This window comes from Mycothermus thermophilus, assembly GCF_041956435.1.
Source record: "Mycothermus thermophilus strain CBS 625.91 unplaced genomic scaffold VTJ04scaffold_7, whole genome shotgun sequence".
Taxonomy (NCBI): Eukaryota; Fungi; Ascomycota; class Sordariomycetes; order Sordariales; family Chaetomiaceae; genus Mycothermus; species Mycothermus thermophilus.
This window is the reverse complement of record NW_027191433.1, coordinates 286,573-307,707: the sequence shown is the minus strand read 5'-3', so window position 1 is coordinate 307,707 and position 21,135 is coordinate 286,573. Positions and strand designations below refer to the sequence as shown.

The following is a 21,135-nucleotide window of genomic DNA, read 5'->3' as shown; positions in this document are numbered from 1 at the left end:
CATCCTTCATGAGATGATGTTCCACGGTGATGTGCTGTGACCATTCATCCAAGCGCCAACAATCTCTTCTCTCGAACAAGTATAAATGGTTAACCAAAAAAACAACTTGGGTATTAATAACTCCATACTCACAGCCCTTACCTAGACCTTGTCTCTCATACTTAAGTTCCATTGTTTCCTGGATCCCCTTTACCCTCGCCCAATCTATTCCTAACCCAACTGTTTGAGCCCCCGGTCACTACTTATCGCTTGGTGACATATCCTTCATGGTCCAGTTCTTGCGGCTGTGGCGACACGTCATATTGCGATTGCGGTTGGTACACCTGCGGCGGTTGTTGAGGTGTGTTGTACTGCGGCTGGTACTGCTGCGGGTACTGCTGTTGGTACTGCTGCTGCGTCGCTGGGATGTACTGGGTGGTGACAAATCCTGTGACGGGAACGGGGTACGGTTGAGGCTGAGGGTTGACGATGATGATCTTGGATTGTCTGTTGCGCCACGAGCATTCGACACAGGCAATCACAAACGTGACGAAGTGCATGATACTGCAACGTCATCAGTAGAATGTTCGTAGTAATACTTCGAGGAAAAGAAAATGAACAAAACTCACCCGAGAATCGCTCCCATAACAATAACAGCCAGGCCCCAGCTGGCAGTATCCCTGAGGTTGTAACTATAGTACCGGGAACTGGAGTAATAGGTTCTCACTCCCCAACCCAACTCCGTGTTGGTGGCGATGCCATAGGTGGCCGGGACCGCGATGCACGGCGCAGCGGCGAGCCAAAGAATCAAGTCAAGGGCGACGTTTGCGCCCGGGTGGATGCCTCGATGCCCACCGCGCGCAAGGATACAGATGCCCTCCGCCGTTGCCCAGACTGCCGAGAGGCCGCAGACCGGCATGATACACGCAAGAACGAGCCCGTCCCATAACCCGTCGTTGTACACGCTCCCAACCATCCCCATGATGGTCACGTCGAAGATGAGTTGGAGGACCCGGAAGATAAGCTTGGTCACCCACATCCCCCTTGGGGAGACGTAGGGCGGGTCGGAGGTAGTGTGTGTCTGAACCTCCATCTTCCGACGCGTGCGGGGGATGCTGTCACGACGACTGTGCCTGCGGAGGTTGAAAATCGGAAAAGACGTTTCGGTCACAGTCGACCTCGGTGTGGTTTTAAAGCCAAGCACCTCAGGACTGATGGGATGTGACAAGCAGATCCAACCCCAAAGCTCTAGACCTCTGGGTAGGCATCCGGCCTTTATGGAGACCGAGGGCCCATGGACCGTGTGTTAACTCATCCATCCCCATAGGGCTGGCGTGTCAGGGGTCCTACGTTTCATCCGGCTGACTCCATACTACCTCCCACTGACACCCTCCCACCCACCATCTCCATACAGCAATGCTTGCATGGACGCTACCATAGAAGTGAGGTGGCTAAGCAGCCTGGCTACTGTCCATTGGGCAGCGACCGGAGAACAGCCCCAAAGATACAGACAGACGAAATTGATGTTCCATCAAGACCCGTCTCAACACAAACACAGCCCAAGAGAGCAACGCTGTTCTCCGGCTGAGCGTCACAAGCGCCAAATGGGTGGAAAACACACCCAACCCTCGTAGGCTTGTGCTGTTTGTGATACCTCAGGTCTGCGAATCCTGCGCCAAGAACTCTGGCAGCCTCGTTCGACAGGTAACGGACCACTCACGATGCGGCTCGGGCGCACTCGCGCTGCAAAATTCATCCGCTCTGACAAAATGGTGGGAGGGGACTGGAGAGAGTGGGAAAATCTTTTGTGTAACGGGACTTTGATAGACGCAGACAAGGGCAGGTGTCTCCAAAATCACGAGAACTTCCTCGGCGCAACAGTGCATGTACAGTATCATACACCTTGGAACCGTTGGAACGGAAACACATGCGGTGTTGCTTAATTCAACCTCAGATACTACTCTTGTTCCTTGTATCTGTATAAGAACCAACATGGGTGGTCGTTGTCTTGGTGGTCTGAAGGCAAGCAAAATTCCCGATGGAGCTCCGTAGTCTCATGCCGTTGAGGTGGTTGAATCGTTGCTCTCCTCAACCTACAACAGGCGTTTTCCTGTCTGAGCCTCTGTCGCTCTGTCCCACAATTAAGATTTGCATGTTGCCAGAGACCTAGACGGCCAGGCAAGGCATGAAAGATGTCGAACGGGCAGATGAACGAAGTCATTGTTGGCCCAGGTACACAGTCCATGAGAAAACGCCACAATGCAGCCTCCTGCAGCCACCGAATCCTCCTTGATTGGGATCTGCTCTCCACGTCCTCCTTGATTAATAATCCGTAATCCGAGTGCGAGTGCGGGGGGTGAATAGCCTCAGACCATCATCACCCCCAAGCCAATTTCAAGGTATAAAAGGTGAAGTGTCCCTAACTGGAATGTAGAAGTGGTCAAGACAAAAAAGTGATACGGCCAGGAACTGAACCTGGAGCGTTTCGGCGTCTAATCCCGGTATTAAACGGGAAATGTTGTGCCAACAACCCGGCATCAAGCGGGCACTGGTGCTGGCCGCCGATTGTTAAGGCGGTCCCGGGCATAGCTCTGGCGTGGCCAACAACTTGAATCCGAATGCTTTGACAGTTGAGCTAGCGGACCAGTTGGGCGTGTTGTCCAAATATTTCAGACAAACGGGGTTAAGGAGACCTTACTGGGCCGTGTCTGTGTCTGAGCAAACGGGTGCGATGGGGACTCGTCCAGGTCAGCGGGTTGAGAGGTTGAGAGGAAGTCGATCACGGTCTCTTGGTTGAACGGCTACCTGCATCCCGACGGGTGGGACATCCACGAGATATAGAGGGAAACTTAGTCCACTGAACGAGGTATGGAAGTTTGGGCATATGATCCCTGAGTCCCGGGTGGGCTCTTGACACACTGAGCGCGTTATTAACACAGGAAGCCATGGCATCGCGTTCCTGGGGGGATTCTGGGAAGGACTGAGCGTACAGGGAGATCGAAATGAGTTTGGGCCATTAGGTTAAACCGGAAGTCATTGCCTGACTCGTGCCATAACACCAAAGCTACTTCCAGGCTTGCCTTCTTGGTGAGGAAGGCGCTGTCTCCTCCATACGTGGTCAACTCTCGATGGAACCAGATACGACACGAACAGGCAGCCAGGTAGAAATCCCACACGTCTTAGATCCTTGACCTTTTCCAACCTAATCCATTGGATGAACTGGAGTCATGTTTTCTTTTCTGTTTCTCAACATTCAAGCAACGTCGGGCCAAGTAGTCTCTTCCATCCCTGCTTCAGAACACGTCAACGCAGCGCCATTACGCTCAATCACGGCAAGAAGACAAATGAGACAGCCCCTTTCCGCCCTTTCAATTAACTTCTCCATCCTTGACCAACACAAGTTATTTTCCACAGCCGCCTGTGAGGGCAAACCGTCGTCAAGCGAATGATCCCCTCCGGCGTTGCTTGAAACTGACATCTCATCAGCTTCTGAGAATCAAGAGAGTCTTGCTACCAAGGACAAAACTAGCCCCATCCCTACCAAACGCCTTGTGGACGATAATGACTACACAGAGCCTCCATCTTCACACTCCCCCCGAAATGAATCTCCAGAGGTTCAACCTGTGCCAGCCGCTAGAGGCGAGTTTCTCTCGCTTGTGGCTTGGGTATTATCCAGGACGGCCTCGTCGAAGAGCTGCTGGATCTGCTGTCAACAAGCTCGCTACTAATACATGGAAAAAGACCGGCGAGCCGTTGAGTATTTCCTGCAGCGTGGAACGCTCTACGCCTCGACGCAAGCAGCCAAACTCCCGGGATGAAGGGGAGTCTAGCAAAGCCTCATCATCAGAGAATGAATCCAGCCCAACAGTTTACTCAGCAACAAGGAGTAAGTGCTATGATCTTCATGCTAGCCGTTATTGATATCAGGGGAAGGTAGTTAACTTGTACAAGGACAGCCAAAGCGTGTCGCTGCCACCTCTGCCAAAGCCGCTCTTGCCAGATACTCTTGGTCAAAACAAGGAGAGCCGGACAGTGTTGCGGTGAAGCCGGATAACCCTCACTCAATCAAAAGAAGACAAGCTCCTTTACGGAGAAAGAGTGGGACCGTTTCAGCCGCCAGAGGTTGGTTTTATACCCACCTGCCTACTACATGTCTTCGTTGAGCTGTGCTGGTATTGACATGAGGGAAGAACACTCTCAAGCTGCTGACGGGAACGCCGAGATCATCAACCTAGAAGTATCATCCTCTGATGAGATTATGAGGGAATTCCTCCTGTATTACTAAACGCGGGTCGGTTGCGTAGAGGATTGGCAGGTTTGGACAACGAATCCGCAAGATGAAAATTGATCGCCAAGCCAACCCACCACCCAGCCTGAACCGTCATGGAGGTTAGACATACGGCATACACGGGAACAAAAAAAGCTGACACCTTGTTATATATATACAGAAGAACTATGGTAGTCCAAAGTTTGTGTCAACAACCTACATGTTACGCCCAGTACGTTGTCTTCCCAATTCAACTCTGGTGCTTCTTCATTAGAATCATGAGGCCAGCGATCTGAGACTTGGTGGCTGCCTTTGTTACTAGACTGGCGGGTTCGCGTTACTGGAACTCGAATTATATCCTCGTGGTGCTTCAATATTTCCGATAGACTCAGGTGCTGCCCCGCCATCGAGACGCGGAACTGTTGTACTCCCAGGTTGGCCTCGATCTGCACTCTGCTGAACAGCAGGCTGCGCCACGGCGGTACGTGGGCTCTGTGGCTGTCTTCGAGAACGTAGCCGATATCGAATGCAATCCACAACACGCCCACACCAGTCGGAGGCGATGCAAAAAATCAAGAAGAAGCGTACCGGAAAACCCGCACACGGTATTGCTATCGCGGCGCCATGATTGGATGCTCGGGAGTTCACTGCCGTGATGCCATCCACGTTCCCGATGAACGCGCAGAGTGATTGGACCACGCTGATGCAGGCGGCGAGGCCTAGAAAGTTGAGATACCTCTCCTCGTTTCTCCAATTTGAGAAAATCCTCTTCCATGCCGCTGCAGTGTCAGCAAGCATGACAATGATCGTAAACGCGGCGGCCGCCTGAAACAGTCGTTGGGAGTGTGTGTGGTCAGCTCCATTTCCCAGTGGCACAGGGTCGTCATTGTCAACAGGTTTTTGCCATGCATTTGTAACCGCCTCAACTATCGAGTTAAAAGTTTGGCGGTCAAGGGTCGAGTTGCCTTGTTGATATTCACGCAAGAGGCTGTGCCGAACACTCTCTCCAACTACAGTCCTGACACCCTGGGGCGGACAGAAGTGCCGGCGGCAGTACACCTCACCCGTTGTCTCGAACACATCGCATGTCCCTGTCCCCGCACACAATCATTATCTCGTTAGCGTTGTGCTTCTCCCGAGCTCCATCTCAGAACCGTCAATAGAAATGCCGAGGGGATGATGTATTAATAGTTGGGAACAGATGGTAAATAGATCTATGCGCACCTCCCAGGCCAAAACGCCAGTACGTGGGCAACAGAGGAGGAACGGCCGGTTGCGAAGTATTCTCTGCCTGGATACCCAGACTCTCCGCGACCTTTTGCACATCGACTTGATGTAAGGCCATGCCACTCAGCGCCGGAGATCCACAGCCGGCGAGAAATAGGGCATTCGTCGTAAGGAATACTGGGTGCAGGTGTTAGCAATGCGGAAGGAATGTTGATGTTTGTTGTAGGTTCTTACCGGCAATGCTTAGCCAGAAGAGAAGGTCACTGCTGCCCAACATCCTCATGGTGGCGTAAAGAGGTTGGTTGAGCTTGCAAGAATCACAGCTCTGTGAACTTGGGGATGCACTATTAGTGACTGAATCAGCGGTTTGTGAGTTGAAGAATAACAAGAACTTCCTCACGACACTCTTGAACTCCGTCCACATATAATATGGTCAAATATGAGATTCGCCGATCGTATCTCCCATCCAGCCTTACCAGCTGAATCCTACCTAAGACACCCCAAAACACTAGGCCTGACGCAAACGATCGCATGCAATGTTACAGTGCAACGGTGTGGTAACCTCCTAGGCTGATTTAATATGCCGGGATCTATGTTCAAAAAGCCTACCCATACAGGAGAGTCTGCCTATCGATGCTGTACATGTGAGAACCTAATTATTTGGTATTCTTATCTCAAGGTCTTCATATCATCTTGTCATTAATATATGGCTAGGCGTAGCTTTGGTTTCAAGGCAACCTGCAGCTACGGGCGGGAATCAGGACAGCCTCGCATACGCGGACACTGTACTCCGAAGACAGGCTGAAAGTACTGCATGAGGGAACTTAATTCCATGTCCGCTAACACTGTCTTGGTTGTCGTCTTTTCTCCCAGAAAACAATTGCCAGAAAAAAGATCAAAGAAAATGAGGAAAACAGAAAGAAGAAAAGATAAGAAAACACAATAACAAAAAAGAGATAAAGCAATGAGAGATGCATTTCGGACCGTAGGCAACCGTCAATCCAGACCGTAGCCCTACCATCTCCATATGTAACCCTAACCCGTACATATGAAGTTGACGACGACGATAAGAACTACAGATTACCGCCGTCGCCAGCGCTCTTGGAGAGAATAGGGGAAGGCAGGGAAGGTAGGGGAGGGCAAGGCAGGGAGGGCTTGAGCCTTCGTCCGGGACGTAGGCACGTAAGATCAGGGTGGTGGAAGACGACTGTGTTTGGGGCGTGTTATGGGTGGCGGTTCTGTGTACCTATATAGTTAGACCTTGAAAAAGGCCGTAGTCTCTCGATTCAATTGTGTTTCCCAAGCGATCTGGCGACTACAGGGCGATTGAGTTCGATATTCTTGACCATGATGTTCGCGGTGTTGATGGCTCGGTGGTAGCGAGGAACTACGGGTTAGGGTTGTGTGTGTAAAACTAGTGGGGCTACGGTCCGGATTGACGTTTGCTTACGGTCCGAAATGCATCCCTCAAAACAATATACAAAGCAAGAGATAAGTAAAACAACATACAAAACAACACGGGGTAGAGAAAAGAGAATATAGGGATGTGATGAGGTGGAATCGACCGCGTGAGCTCCCAAGGGGTTATCAGCTCAGTAGCCATCTCCTCCCCATCACATAACATACTGCCAGGACATCCTTAATGCTACTTAGACTGGAGGGTTCGCGTTCCCGGAACGTGGAATATATCCCCGCGGAGCTTCAATATTTCCAAAACACTCTGGTTCCTGCTCGTTGTCGGGGCTCGAACTTGTGGTGCAGATAGGTTGCCCTTGGTCCGTCCCCCTTAGAGCGACAGGTTGCTCGATGACTCCACGCGTCCCGACCCTTTTTCTCCGTGGCTGTTCTGGAGGGGGCAATCGCGATGGATTTGCGGCACGCGCGGCTGCGAGCAGTTCTGGGTCGATTTGCGGTTTGACACACCAACACTTGTGGACGAGGAAACCAAAGACAATGCGCGTGCGATCCCCGCTGCCGGGATCGCTATCGGCGCCTCGCTGTACGCTTCAGTCTTCCGGTACGCTCGGATGATGCTATCGCCGGCCACATGGAATGCGCACATCGTTGCGATGAAGCTGAAGATGATGCCCCAATAGAGGAAGCCAGCTGCGGCTTCGTGTTGCTTCAATCCAACCATCGCCCATGCGGACATGGAGTCCGTAAGCATGACGAGAATCGTGAAGGCGGCGGTTGCTCGAAGGAGGCGGCGAGCGTTGCCGGGGCTGCCGCTGTCACCGCCGCCGCCAGCTGCCCGCCATGCATTTATAATATCCCGAACTTTTGCGTCAACCATCGTGGGTTCAATGGTTGAATTTCCCAGTTGATATTGCCGTAAGAAGCTTTGTTGGAGACTGCCTTCCAGGATCGTTTTGAGGTCCTGGGGTGGGCAGAAGCTCCGGCGACAGTACGCCTCATCCGTCTTTTCGTAAACATCGCAGATACCTGGTTTCCCGGACAGTATCTCCATCTTATTAGTACTCTCTTACGTATACAGCAAAATCTCCCAATAACAAACTGGGAAAACAAAAAGGGGATAGAGAAGTTACTAGAAAGGTAGCATACCGCTCAGACCAACACGCCAATATGTGGGGAGCGAAGGAGAGACGTCCGGGTGTGCAGTATCATTGATAATATCCCGGAGACGCCAGCCTACCACTCCGCTCACTGAAGCTTCGTAAAGGGCAAACCCTCTCAGAGCTGGAGTCGCACAGCCTGCGAGGAATAAGGCATTCGAGGTGAGGAAAACTGTTTTGCGATTGATATGTCAGCATCACTAAAGGAATAATGCTAACAGTTTACAATGCCACGTACAGGCGATGACTATCGAGAAGGCAATATCTCCGCCGAGCATACTGAGGGCTGCTGCAAAATATGATAATATAACATCCAGAGTCTAGTATAATATTGTCTTCGGCTCGGAGCCGTTCTTGGTTGAGTGATTATCTTATGACGGCCTTCATCATCGTCTTGTCATGTAGATCCATGGTCATATAAACGCTCTGGCCTGCAGCCCGGCCTGTAACCCCCATCCTGATAAAGGCCGATGTTTGATCATCCCGATTGGAGGCAGTCTTCGCTGCTGAGCTTTGCCGTTACCAGCTGAAATCTATTCTGCCAGATCACAGCCCAAGCATGCAGCCAAGAAGAGTCACCCCGCGCATCGGTCCCTGATTGCGGACGGGGCCTCACACAAGGCAGAATCTAGTCGGCGAGGTTGATGCTTGGCATTTTACGTCTCCTCTCAATGGCTATGACTGGCATGGCCTGCCTCCCACAGATAGGACATGAGTGTGTCGGCATTTCAGCCAGCCTGTGGCATCGGGCGGTGCTACATTCGTGGGGAACTAATGCCCAAATGTTAAGCTCTGGGCTATGCTAGACACTATACAATTCCACTGACCGAACCCGTTCTCTCAGAACTCACTTCACCAGTGCCTGGCTCCGCTCCGGATTCCCCGGTGTGGGGCCGTCCGGAGCCCCACCCTTCCGGTAGCGCACCGGGCCAGACTGATCCACCTCATCCGGGACAATCTCGAGCAGTCCGGTGGTCATGCCTCCCGCTTTTTGCTTTTGTACTTGTCTTATTCACCTGAAGAACTTGGGTCTAAAACAGAATAAAAAAGAACAACAAAGAGACACAGAAAAAGAAAAAAAAGAAAAAAAAAAAGAAAGAGAGAGAGAGAGAGAGAGAGCTTCACCTTGTCCTGCGCTTGGCGAAGGGACTGAGTCAAGGCAATATCATGTATTGTTTGCGCACGATTGAGTCAGGAGAGTGTTCCGAGGGCAGGTATACTCGTCGATATGGCAAAGCCATTCCATTACATACCAATCAAACACTGGTAGGCACCCTTTATCATGGAGTTGACAGAAGCAATCATTATCATAACAATAACTTCAACCAAACAAACGATCTGATTTACGCCGCTCCAAACTAGATGTCCTACATAGAACTGATATCTCCCTTTACCTCATCCAGGAAACCCAACATTCACCCATCAAACTGTCTCGACTTTACATGACGTGGTGGCCACCCGGAAGCTCGTTGAGCCCTATTCGCAAGTTTGTCAGTCATCCGTTTTCCGTATCCTGGGTCTTCATCAAAGAATACTTACAGCCATCGTTGTCCTCCCGGACCTGAGGCTTGACAGAGCACCTGTTGGCCTTGTCGAAGCTCTGAGTAGTCAGGGCACGGCAGGTAGCGCCGAAGCAGCCGGCGTCCATGGCGCGCTGCAGGGTATCGTCCTGCCAGCCGAAGACGTAGTCACCGTGCTGGGCGTAACCAGTCCTGGGAAGGGAAGTGTCAGCAGCCATCATGGGAACGTATAAGAACTAGTCAAGGACTTACGGGTCGCCGGTCGAGAGAACGAACGGCTGCTTGCCGTCCGCAGGCCACTCAGCGCGGTTGTTGAACTTGCTGGTGTCCCAGACGATCTGTGATGGTTGGTCAGCAAGGCAAGTTCAAACCTCTGAGAGCGGCTTTCCGGGTTGACATACCTCGTAGTGGACCTGAGGGATCTTCACCGGGTGGCTAGACGGGCAACGGCCGCTGACCATGGCGAACGGAGCCGGGCCGTCGACAGGGTGGGCGACGTGGCTCTTGTGGTCGGGGGAGTCGAGGTTCTTGCCGTCCCAGCAGCTGTTACTCCGGTTAGGACTCCATCTGCAATCGTACCACCTGTGAGTGTACGTACATGGGGAAGATGACGCTCGAGCGGATACCACCCGGGCAGGGTCTGTTCGGGAAGGCTTCGGTGTCGCGCTGAGGGTCGAAGCACGGGGCCTGGGTGTTGCCCTGGAAGTTGGGGCCGTCGTAGCAGCGGTAGCAGCTCTGGACCTGGCGGCCGAGGTTGGTCGGCGTGCGCCTCATCACGTCACCCGTGAACATGCGGAAGCCCTGAGTAAGACGTCAGCAAGTCTTGTCACAACACACACTTGACACATGACCACAACTTACCGGCTTGAAGGCAACCACCGTGTTCGGACCCGGAGCGGTGTAGTAGACAGTGATACCGCCGTTGGCAGGGCCGATCACATCGTTGACCATCTGCGGCACGCGCTTGAACGACCCGTTCCGCGCCCGGAAGTAAACTATTGTTCAACCAACGTCAGTCCTGCGTTCCCTGGCCTTCTTGACGACGACAACAAGTTGGATTTGCGTACTATTGGCCGTCCAGTAGTTGCTATGATCTTGGTCGAAGCTGCAGGTAGTGCAGGTGGACAGCTTGGAGATGTCGGTCACTGGCATGCTGGCGTTGAAGGCATTCTGCGGAGAAAGGACGAAATCAGTGAGCGGATGTTCTGCACACGGGTGTGTCTCGGGTGATCCTTACGCCTCCGACAATCTGATGGACGTGCGCCGAGGGAATGTTGCCGGGCTCGACAAGGCTGTGTGTTGTGAGTCGTGTGTCCAGTCTCTCTCTAGCTGCGGACATGGCAGTATGTCAGGTAGGCACTTACGGGTCGATGCGGTCAATCGACAGCTGAGAGCAGCCGAACCGCAGCATGTTCGTGCTGAAGCCGAACTGCGCCTGAACGGCGGTCGGCAACGAGAGAAGGCCGAGCCAGAACATGGTGACGGATTGACGAGGCGTTCGAATGTCCCTACTACAAGGTGATACTGGCAGAATCTACCTAACCTAGGTGTAGGCAAACTGGCAGCAAGAGGCCTCGGGAAAGACGAAGGAAAGGCTGCGCGCGGCGAGGGGGTTTATGTCCTCGACCGCGCTGGACAGCTTTGACGCCAGGTTTCCTGTTGTCCCCATCTCCCATGTTGCAAAATCTGGGGTAAACTCGGACAATTTCTCAAGTGCCGGTCCAAGCTGAAGTCTTTGCGGGGCCAAGCGCAGCTTCAATAACCCAGAGCCTATCACAGCGGCAAAGTGTATATGGTTTGTCAATTCGACGCATTTTGCCGGATGAAGTATCCGCAGCCACCCAACTCCCGTGGTATAGACAAGATACTATTAAGACATGGTAGTTCTTAAAACAGGTCAAGGGCAGAGGTCGGGATTCCTGTTCGGCATTCAAATATCGCCGAATGTCATCGAAAGAAGGTTCTGACAGGTCGTCCTGCTGCAGGTCTGGGGGTGGCATCCGGGTGGCCCGGCGAGTCGCAGCGACGTGCCAAGACGCAACGCACCTATGTACCCGTGCAACCAGGGGTTGTATAACAATATATAGGGTAATACGGCAATACAGTCTGGTGAAGGAGAGTAGATGAGCTGGCTCTTAAACGAGAAGGTCACGGTAAGTGGCAACTTGGTGGCGCGTAGAGACCAAGCTGCTCAAGGTGCCAAGCACCACCAAACCCATATGCCGGTTGGCACAATTGAGAAGATGCTTGCTGAAAGAGGTAATCAATCATGATCAGTTCCGAAGGTGGTGTCCATAGTAGCTCCTCTTCTATCCAGATTAGGAGTTTTGGCCTTGCTCGGTGCAAGCAAGAGTCTCGGATCGTACTGTATGCCGGCCCAATTGCTCTCAGCTTGGTCTAGTAATGTTATTCTCGTGGCTGAACCTTCGTGCACTTCGACTTTCCTTTGGCCAGAGACCGTGGAAACATGACTAACGTTAACTATCGTCTTCTATGTTGATAACGACCGGGGGCGTTTGGCGACTGTTGTGTTGGCGGATGGTAATACTGAGAGGCTCGACCAAGGAGATTCAGCAGAAAAGGAAAGAGAACAAGCAGACAAGCCGGGCAATATGCAAGGAACGTATGGAAAGCCCTTGGAATGAATGAAAAGTGACGGAGGACGACAAAAACGAATGAAAGAGGCCAGAGAAACACTAAAAATAGGCATTAATTCTGGTAAGAACGTGGCTCTAATATACAAGTCTGGGTTGTTGGCTATCCCTCATTCGCTTCAGGCGCCTGCTTGAACTCATCTCCTCGGATTACCATCCAACTCTGCAACATCCGTACTGTCGCCGAGCTCGGCAATTGGCGTTCCCGGGTGCCTACCCGGTATCCCCATTGCCGGCGCCACCGTTCCCTGCACGTAACCTTTGTATATCTCTTCTGGCGACGGCTGGTAATACACAACTCCTCCCTGAGGATGCTGTCCATAGGCATTCCCGGGTAGTTCCCAGTAGTCGTTGCCAGAATCTGCCTCGGCCCGCCGTTCCGCACTTGGGGAAAGTTCGTAAAGACCTGAAGATGGAGGGTAGGGTAGTGGTGGCTCGGCTTCTGTGGGCGGAGCGTGGCGTCGGCGGTGGAGGAAGCATGCAGCAACAGCGGCCAGTGAAATAAGTACGACAGCACCCGCCACGCTCCCCGCTATGGCGCCGATGGGTAGCCCAGACGACTCTCCTTGGGAATCGTCTCCCTCAGAGGTGGATGAGGGGTCGTCAGATCCCGACGTTGGCGAGGCCCTAGTGCCAGTTGTTGTGGAGAATGCTGAAGTGATGGGATGGTTAGCGGTGATTTCTAGGTTGGAAAAAAACCGTAAGATGGGGTGATGGATGTATGAGTGCGACCGAAAAAGACCCGTGAGGTCGGCGATTGTGATATTGGAATACAAGACAACGCGTTGGCATCGCGCATTTGATGTGGCCCGAAGGACTGAAGAAAGGCCGGCAGATACTTACTGTTGTTCTTCCCATTGGAGGGGGCACGGCTGACTGCAAACAACTCGCGCACCTCGTCTGATGCCCATTCCACCCCGTCGAGGCCCCTGATACATTTGTCAGCATGATAGAACGCCAGGGCAACATGACAACGAATGACCGTACCCCTTGCTGTACCAGTCACTGATGGTCTTGGCCCGCGTGTAGTCCCCAGCGTCAGCGTCGTAAGAGTCTTTCCAAGCCAACGTGTTCATATCGAACAGCAGCAACCCATTTGGCGCCGGATCAGGATTGGTCACGTCCCCGTCATAACCACCGATCACAAGGACCTGCCGCTTTCTCGCACGCACGCAACTCTAGCATCGTGGTGTTAGTACATCTGCACGTCATTTAAGGGGATCCAGTCAGGGACGAATGACTAATCCTTACCAGGCCGCGGCGAAGGGCTCCTCCCGGCCCATCAGCAACCCTCGTCCAGTGGAAACCGGGCAAGGTGAGGATATAGGTATCATGTGTGGTAATGTTCGCGCCTTTGCCGATTCCACCCGACAAGAAACTTTAACAACCTTCATCAGTACCTGCGGTACCATTGGACAAACACGTGGCGGAAAATCCCATATGCGTCAACTTACATATCAAATCCCCCGTCAGAGTTAGCAAATCCAACGACACAAGCATCACTGCGCGGTGTTTCAGGAATATCTCCAGTTGCTTTCTGCCTGTACGTCTTCTTCGTGACCGGGTCAAAGAAGATCAAGTTGTCAAGGCGCAAAGGGTCACCATATGACTCCTCGAAATTGGCAACCCCAACGGGATCCGTGGCATAACCCCCAAACAGCATAATGATACCATTGGGCCCATACACGGGCACGTACTCAGCGAAGCCATAGATGTGGCCGGTCGTTCCGAAAGGGGAGAAGCCACCCGTGCCGTTCGTCAACGTAGCCGTCTTGAAGTCGAAGGCCAGCATTCCCGGGACGGGCTGAGCCCGCCCGTTGATCCAGTAGTTCACATAGTGGTGACTCATCCCCCCAATCAAAAATCCCGTGGTTGGCGTGCTGACCCAAGCGCCCTCTTCACTGCCGAGAAGGCCGCTGGTGTCAGTGTCGACCTTTGACCAGCTCCCGCCACCATGTCCATCAGCGGCGAACCTCCACAGTTCAGGAGTATTAGTGCGCGTGATGTTTCGGCCATGGGGATGCCGGCCTCCCCAGGAGTAGAACACGTTCGCCGACTCATCAGTCCAAAGGACGACATTCGACTTTGCAGGTCCGGGCTTGGGGATGGTTCTGATCACAACATCCTTGGTGGTCCAGGATTGGGAAATGTCAATGGAGAGTGTCGAGTTGACTGGAAGGATAGTTAGAAATCATCCAAAACCCCATCATCCGAGAGAGGTTGAAGTCTGACGGTGACTTGCCTTGATCAGAAACAGTACTCCAGAGTTTACCATCCACCTTTTGCGTCAGCTGCCCTCCGTCAACGTAAACGTAGTTCCCGAGGACGGTTGCCCTCGCCCACATCCGGCGAACAAAGTTTTCCGGGGCCGGAACATCCGGGAGTCCGGTCGCCCAAGGGCAAAGGGCTGCCAAAGTGACAAGCGCGCATCGCACACCCCACGGCCACCTAGCCATTGCAATGACCTGGATGGACTTGGGATATTGTGACAAGTCGCGCCATGGAGAATGCGAGAAGTGTGCCGTAAGTCGGAACAAGAAAGGGAGTGGATGTTGTCGCTGTCGAATATATTAACCGAGGACCCAAGAGCTGCAGCGCGGCACGGACGGTGGACAGTGCTTTATGGCGTGGGTGGCGTCGCATGAAGCATCTCGCTTTTAAGGTTGACAATGCAACCGTTGTTCCAGGCTCAGCCTGTCCGGAGCGAGGACAAGCCTTGCCGAGCGTGCGCCGATGCGGCATGGCAGGGTCATTGAACCAACGGTTGGCATTCCGCCATGAGCAAAGGGTACTTCTTGTGACATTTGCCTCAACCTTGCTTGTTCATAGGGTGGGTACTAACACAGTAAACGCGGGCAGTTAGAACCACCGAGAGTGCCTAGCACAAGATCGCCGCAGACGTTCGTTAGATATCGATCTAGGCATCTAGATGCCTATCTCCCTACCTCCCGGCCAACCTCGAAGAGCCCATGTCGTTCTTTGAACCTCTGGTTAGTCTTCGCACTGCGCCATCTGGCATGGGTAATATCTCCTTATATTTCTGATGTACATACATACCTCCGTCGTCCATATGCCGTTTACAACGTAGTATGACTTGGTATGTACCTGAATTCCCCTGCAAAACAAACCGGTTACCTTGTGAGTGAAATGATCCTTCACAGCCAGACTCAAGAAGTCAGGCTGGACTGGAACTCTCGGACGTTGCTCCGTTGCCAAGTGAGTGGCTCAGCCGCGCCACAGGGGAGGAAGCGACGCGGCCCGAGAGTTCCATGGCAGCATCCTTTCCTGGGCGGGCTGGGTAACTTGCAGGGTGAAAGAAAACGGCCCCCAAACCCAAGCTTCTTGCGGAGGGGATGGTAGAGGCCTCCCTTGCTCGACCCATCCTTCCAACCAACTCCAAGCTCTTCGACAGTTGAGGGTCTCATAATTTGAACGCAAGGCAATTTCGACGGCACATTTGTTTGCCTCTTGCCAGCCGTATCCCCCAACATCCTTGTCTCAACTGACCCTGCCTGAGTGAGTGCTTGAGTTTTGAGGGTTGTGGCGCTCTGTCTACCTTAGGCAGTCGCAAGATATGTTGGTTGAGGTACCTCAGGTACGCAAGGCATACGACGACATAATAAACTCTACCGATAAATATATTAATTGGTCTCGTAACTATGGTTGGTGTATGTATTCTTTCTATGTGAGGCAACCTGACTCTCGACTTCGGATGCTTTGATTCCATCCAGGCCCGGGCATTGAAGCTTGCTCACCGTTTTGTCTCATCATGTTTGGTCTTACCAACAGCTCGGAGAGCATAAGGCTGCGTTCACCGCTCCCAGCTCGTTCTCAGACCACGATGTTGTTAAAATCGAATGTTTTTCACGTGCCCTTGCAGTGGCTGTACGTGCAGAAAAAACTCAAGAGAATCATGCATTTTGAGCACACCGAAACACATCTCCTGGTCAAAGGGGGACTATTTATGTTACGCTGTTCGTAGATTTTCGATCTCTTCTCCTTGTTTCCTGTAAGAAACCTGTGACTCAGTGTAGATTGTGGTAAGTCAGCCTTCGCAAGCTCGGACTACGCAAATATCTTGTTGCTACTCCTTCTGTACCATCTCATCCATGGAATTTGCCTTGACGTGCGGCAGCCTTGGTGACCTCCTCGCTCTTGCAAATCTCACGTACCAACTCGCCCGCGCCATTGGGGGAGTAGGTAAGTCAGCTGTGGATGGAGAAAGCGCAAGAGAATACCAAGATTTGCAGCGTGATTTGTCCGCATTCGGCCAGATTCTACTTCAGGTGTGTGGCAAGTGATATTACTTGTTGAACAAATTGTAACTTTTTGAAGCCAGCTACTAACAGGACTGTTCCCCGCTGTAGGTTGTTGCGACATATGAGCAATGCGGAACCTCCGTGTACTTGAGCCAGCTGGACAACGTCACTCGGGCCGTCATCGATGAGTGCGCCTGTCTTATCGCCGGCGGACTTGAGCACTTCAATGGTCGATACCATGAGGCTCTACAAGTTGGGGGGTCAGGGCGTTGGTTCCGAGATGCCCGCAAAAAGGTTGCGTGGGCATTGAAAGAGCGGGAAAGAGTCCACGAACTTCGGGAGAAGTTAGACAGAAATACTCAGAGATTGACATTGCTCACAAACTTGATCATGCAGTAAGTGTGGAATCACGGTACTACGGACTTTAGTTCACACTATTGGTTTCGTCATTCAGGTGTGATATGCTGAGACGTTCTTATATTATTGCAGCAAATCGGCCCGTCTCGATAATGTCACAATGCTTGCTCGTATTGACGAGGTAGACAAACTCATTTCTACCCAAATCGACAACCATCAAGAAGTCTATCGACTCCTGAAAGCACAGAGACGTGCTACTGAGGCGGAACTCAGCGAACTCCGTGCAACCACGAGTCAGCTAGCCGTCCAGTCCGGCTTGCTCCGAGAGATTATGCTTTGCTTGAAACACTGGATAGCCGCCCTCATCGACCTCAAGAGGACATGGGCATACGTGGCCACTGTGGTGACGCACATTCATATATTCATAGCGTCGTCTCACTCCCTCTATGCCCTCAACCCAACGAAGGGGCTCCCTGCTATTCTGGAGGATGCTCTCGGGCGTCGGTTTTCGCTCCCTGCAGAATGGCTTGACGGTTTGGAATGGGAGGTAGGTATCAATTCTGTGTTATCATCGCACGTATTAGACACCCGTCTGACTGCTCCAGACATTTGATAACTTTATAAAAAGCCGGTTCAAAGGCAAGCCGGGATACAACAAAATCTGCATGCAGGCTTACGCGCTCGAGGATGCCTGCACTGGGAATGACCTCGACCGAAACAAGCCACTGGAGCATTCACTGCGACGAGGCATGCGAGTTACCATGAGCGTTGTCTTTGAGGACGATGCTCCCACAAATGGTGCTTATGCTTGCCCACGATGTGGCACGCTCATGGAGAATGTCAGGGACAAGACACGGCCGTGGTGAGACAATCAACACATTTAATTCAGCCATTGTCTGGTACTACCTGTACCTCAAACAAACGTTACTAACATACATAGTTCCACAAGCGGCTGCGGGATGGAGTTCCGCATCCAGCCGCTCCCGTCTGGGGACTCCGTATCACCAGTCAGATCCCTTCCTGGCAACGCGGGTCACACTAGCAACTCAAGAAGTATTGAACAACACGAAGCTGACGGCTGCAATCCAAGAGACTTTGTCCGGGTTCGGCTACGTGTCAGGGAACGCATTGTCAAGGAAGCAATGAGGGGAGGTATTAATATATTGACTACGGGGACGGAAGGCTGGGAGCAAACACTCTCGGCTCTTCCAAGATGCACGAACGACCCAACAGGGCATGGCGGACATGTTCCTTGAAGATACGAGGCCCAGGCAGCACATGGCTGGAGCGGTAAGTCACAATGCCGAGCTCTACCTTTGAATGTCCCAGGGGATTGCCGCAGGATGAGTTGCTAACCTTCCTCTCAGAGATTTTGGTACTGTTCTGTTTGCAAATCAGGGCCGTGGAATGCTGCCGTACATCGTTCGTGTCAAACTGTTTTCAGCCACGGATCTCTAGCGATCGTTTCCTATTTTTCTCCTTGGGTTATGACTGAATCAAGGCTAATCCCGTCTCTAAATATCAATCCACAGTTCCTCAAGACATCACCTATTGGATCGGGTATGGCACCTATTGTCGAAGGTGCCCTCATGAACATCCATGTCTGTGACTGTAATGGCGATGTGGAAACAAACAAGGTTTCTCGCTTTGGTTACTAATTGTATTCCCCTTGGTAAAGTTATGTACACGAAGTGCAGTTTATACTTCGCCTGATGGAATCTTGAACCCGAACCACCAAGCCCTAGATATCCTCAATACTCCCTTTCTCACAGGCATTGAGAGTACCCTGTGACGCGAGTTAGTTTCTGGTCACCCCCTAGTCAAGTAAAGTCTCAGGATCACTTACAAGGATTCGAGTACTGGCAAGTATAAGGCGGCTCGCAGCGCGTCGGGCCGGTGTATCCCTGACCACCGCACTGACCCCAACGAGGAACCGTCGCACCACCGCCACCGCCGTTGTTCGGGGGCGGGGTGTTCGCCGGCGGGCTGCTAGTCGTCGTGGGCTGGGGCTGGTTGTTACCACCGCCGTTGCCGGGCCGGGCACCGACCATGGTGAGCAGACCAGGCCGGTACGGAAGGCTGTTATAGTCGCTGCTGCTGCCCTGCAGGCCCTGATACAGCAGCTGGAGGTTGCAGGCGTCGACGGGGAAGGTCTGGTCGGGGCGCAGGCGGACGAGGTCGCCGTGGCTGATGTCGGAGGTCCAGGTGGCGTTCGGGGCGTTGGAGCGGCCGGCGAAGGGGTTGTTCTCGCTGGTGAGGTGCGGGGTCCAGGCGCCGTTGAGGTTGTTGGAGACGTAGGAGCGGAAGTAGCGGCCGCGGGAGCCGATGGACTCGACGAGCATGAGGTACTGCTTGGGGTTGGAGCCGTCAATGGTGTAGACCTGGACGGCCTCGAAGAGGTCGTTGCGGTTGCCCGTCATGATGGTCTCGTAGGAGCTGCCGAAGCTGCTGGGGAAGTTGCCGATGGGCATGCGCGAGCGGTAGATGCGGCCGTTGTCGCCGGCGAAGAAGAGGTAGATGTGGGTGTCGTCGGCGATGAGGGTCTGGTCGATGGGGCCGGTCGAGCTGTCGCTGATGGAGCCCGAGAAGAGCGGCTGCTCGGCGGACCAGCCGTTGGGGTTGGTCGGGTCGCTGCTGGTGCGGTACGAGAAGGCCGTCCGGCCCCATTGGTAGGCGAGGACCCAGATGTTCTTGGGCTGGAAGTAGAAGAGGGTCGGGGCCACGGCGGCGTTGGACATGGCGTTCTGGCTCGCGCTGGCCATCTCGTTCCAGTTGGAGAAGAGGCCAAAGTTCATGGAGCCATACCGGTTGCCGTCGTAATAGCTGCCGTAGACGAGGTGCTTGCCGTTGTACGGGACATAGGTGAAGTCCTTGAGGTTCCTCCACCCATTCTTGGGCTGGGCCAGAGCACCTGACGACGTCCAGCTGAGGCTGGATGGGAGACTGCACGCCGCATCGACGGCGGGGAGCACAGCCGCGAGGAAAGCAGCAACCGACCTCATCTTGAACGCGACTTGTTTGATTCAAGTCAGGGTCAATATCGAGCGACTGGTTGACCAACAGGTCTCTACGATGAATTCAGGGGTAACAGACCCTTTAAATATCTCCGCGCGGTCCAACCTAGGTTGACTCTCTCCTCTATCCCTCTCCCTCGGTACTGCTACTATGATAGGTAGGCCGCCAACATCATGCAATCCGTCGTATAGCTCGTGTTTCCCAGCCCCAGAAAATCCCCATGGTCATCCCTGGTCGACACAACTGCCGCGCCTACCCTGCGCCGGACAACTTGTCGTTCCCGGCACCTCGGACCCCCCCGCTCCGGGTTGCGCCGTGACTAGTGCGGCTCGGTCGAGGCCGTGACCCCAGTCTCCCGGGGTCCAACCTGCGCCCCGCCCCGGGGTTTCTGACGTCCACCACTCGCGGAGGCGCTTTCTGGTAATACGCCGAAGCGACATCCTCCGAGTATGCTGTGGAGGGAAGTGGAGGAAAGAAGAGCTTAGCGATGGTGTCCGAGATGCAGCCGCCCCCCTTTTCCTCTTCGGAATTCGACGGTCTTGTCTGAATCGCTTTGAAGGGACAAAATGTTTACAGTTCCTGTGATGTCAAGAGCCGAAGCATACAAACTCCAGAAAGTTCCTTTCTGGGTACTATAAAGTAGTACAATGCTGCGGTAGTAGATCTGGGCGGATTGCCGAAATTGAGGATCGCCCGCCCGTTATGGGTTCAAGCGAGATGGGCCCGGTTCCGATGCATGTCTGTCCACAGTTGGGTTGTCCTCGGCATCTGTCTCGTGACCGCCGAGACCACAAAACCACCCTCGATCCACTTTTGTTTCAACTGATAGCGCCGATTTCGATGCGACGCTGCACGGCCGTTGAGGTGAAGAAGCAAGCCCACGAGGTGACCGGCGAATGGGACGATCTGGGGAAGATTCGGGGCCTTACTTGGTGGATGTGACGTCGGTTGATGCGCTCCAATGATGTGCACGATTGTCACCAAGTCATCCACGAGGTCCAAGTGAGGAAGGCCTGCTGTCAGAGGTTCATCCGCAAGCAGAAACACACCTACCATGGTTGGGATTGATGAAAGTAGGTACATGGAATATATGACTTGAGAACCATGGGCACGCAAAAAATGGCCATTAAAGCAAACCTCCCTATTCGACCGCATAGACGTCATTAATAGTGAAGATCTCCTTCGTAGAATCATTTGGCCGTGCAGGATGTCTGTCCTTATATTGATATTTCCCATGTAATCGTTGTCTTGTTTGTGATATGTCAGTGCTCTTATTAGCGCCGC

At 53.0% G+C, this 21,135-nt stretch overlaps 6 protein-coding genes across 6 annotated transcripts; 1 reads left to right on the top strand and 5 right to left on the bottom strand.

Annotated features, from left to right (window-relative positions):
* Positions 1 to 242: 242 nt before the first annotated feature.
* On the bottom strand, positions 243 to 1,072 carry VTJ04DRAFT_9660 (uncharacterized protein; the record flags this gene model as incomplete). The annotated part of the gene is made up of 2 exons (XM_069368232.1): positions 243 to 543; positions 609 to 1,072. 2 exons carry the CDS (start codon positions 1,070 to 1,072, stop codon positions 243 to 245), a joined length of 765 nt encoding a protein of 254 aa, XP_069214396.1.
* Positions 1,073 to 7,259: 6,187 nt separating this feature from the next.
* On the bottom strand, positions 7,260 to 7,766 carry VTJ04DRAFT_9659 (uncharacterized protein; the record flags this gene model as incomplete). Its single annotated transcript, XM_069368230.1, has 1 exon — positions 7,260 to 7,766. The coding sequence occupies one exon, from the start codon at positions 7,764 to 7,766 to the stop codon at positions 7,260 to 7,262; it is 507 nt and encodes a 168-aa protein (XP_069214395.1).
* A 1,718-nt stretch (positions 7,767 to 9,484) lies between these two features.
* VTJ04DRAFT_9658 (uncharacterized protein) lies at positions 9,485 to 11,043 on the bottom strand (the record flags this gene model as incomplete). Its single annotated transcript, XM_069368229.1, has 9 exons — positions 9,485 to 9,522; positions 9,586 to 9,758; positions 9,819 to 9,904; positions 9,968 to 10,109; positions 10,165 to 10,367; positions 10,428 to 10,561; positions 10,634 to 10,736; positions 10,804 to 10,858; positions 10,931 to 11,043. The coding sequence occupies 9 exons, from the start codon at positions 11,041 to 11,043 to the stop codon at positions 9,485 to 9,487; spliced, it is 1,047 nt and encodes a 348-aa protein (XP_069214394.1).
* Positions 11,044 to 12,357: 1,314 nt separating this feature from the next.
* VTJ04DRAFT_9657 (uncharacterized protein) lies at positions 12,358 to 14,676 on the bottom strand (the record flags this gene model as incomplete). The annotated part of the gene is made up of 6 exons (XM_069368228.1): positions 12,358 to 12,872; positions 13,064 to 13,149; positions 13,208 to 13,398; positions 13,472 to 13,598; positions 13,675 to 14,392; positions 14,463 to 14,676. The coding sequence occupies 6 exons, from the start codon at positions 14,674 to 14,676 to the stop codon at positions 12,358 to 12,360; spliced, it is 1,851 nt and encodes a 616-aa protein (XP_069214393.1).
* A 2,320-nt stretch (positions 14,677 to 16,996) lies between these two features.
* Positions 16,997 to 17,702, top strand: VTJ04DRAFT_9656 (uncharacterized protein; the record flags this gene model as incomplete). The annotated part of the gene is made up of 2 exons (XM_069368227.1): positions 16,997 to 17,383; positions 17,442 to 17,702. 2 exons carry the CDS (start codon positions 16,997 to 16,999, stop codon positions 17,700 to 17,702), a joined length of 648 nt encoding a protein of 215 aa, XP_069214392.1.
* Positions 17,703 to 18,602: 900 nt separating this feature from the next.
* VTJ04DRAFT_9655 (uncharacterized protein) lies at positions 18,603 to 19,838 on the bottom strand (the record flags this gene model as incomplete). Its single annotated transcript, XM_069368226.1, has 2 exons — positions 18,603 to 18,622; positions 18,683 to 19,838. 2 exons carry the CDS (start codon positions 19,836 to 19,838, stop codon positions 18,603 to 18,605), a joined length of 1,176 nt encoding a protein of 391 aa, XP_069214391.1.
* Between the last annotated feature and the right edge of the window lie 1,297 nt (positions 19,839 to 21,135).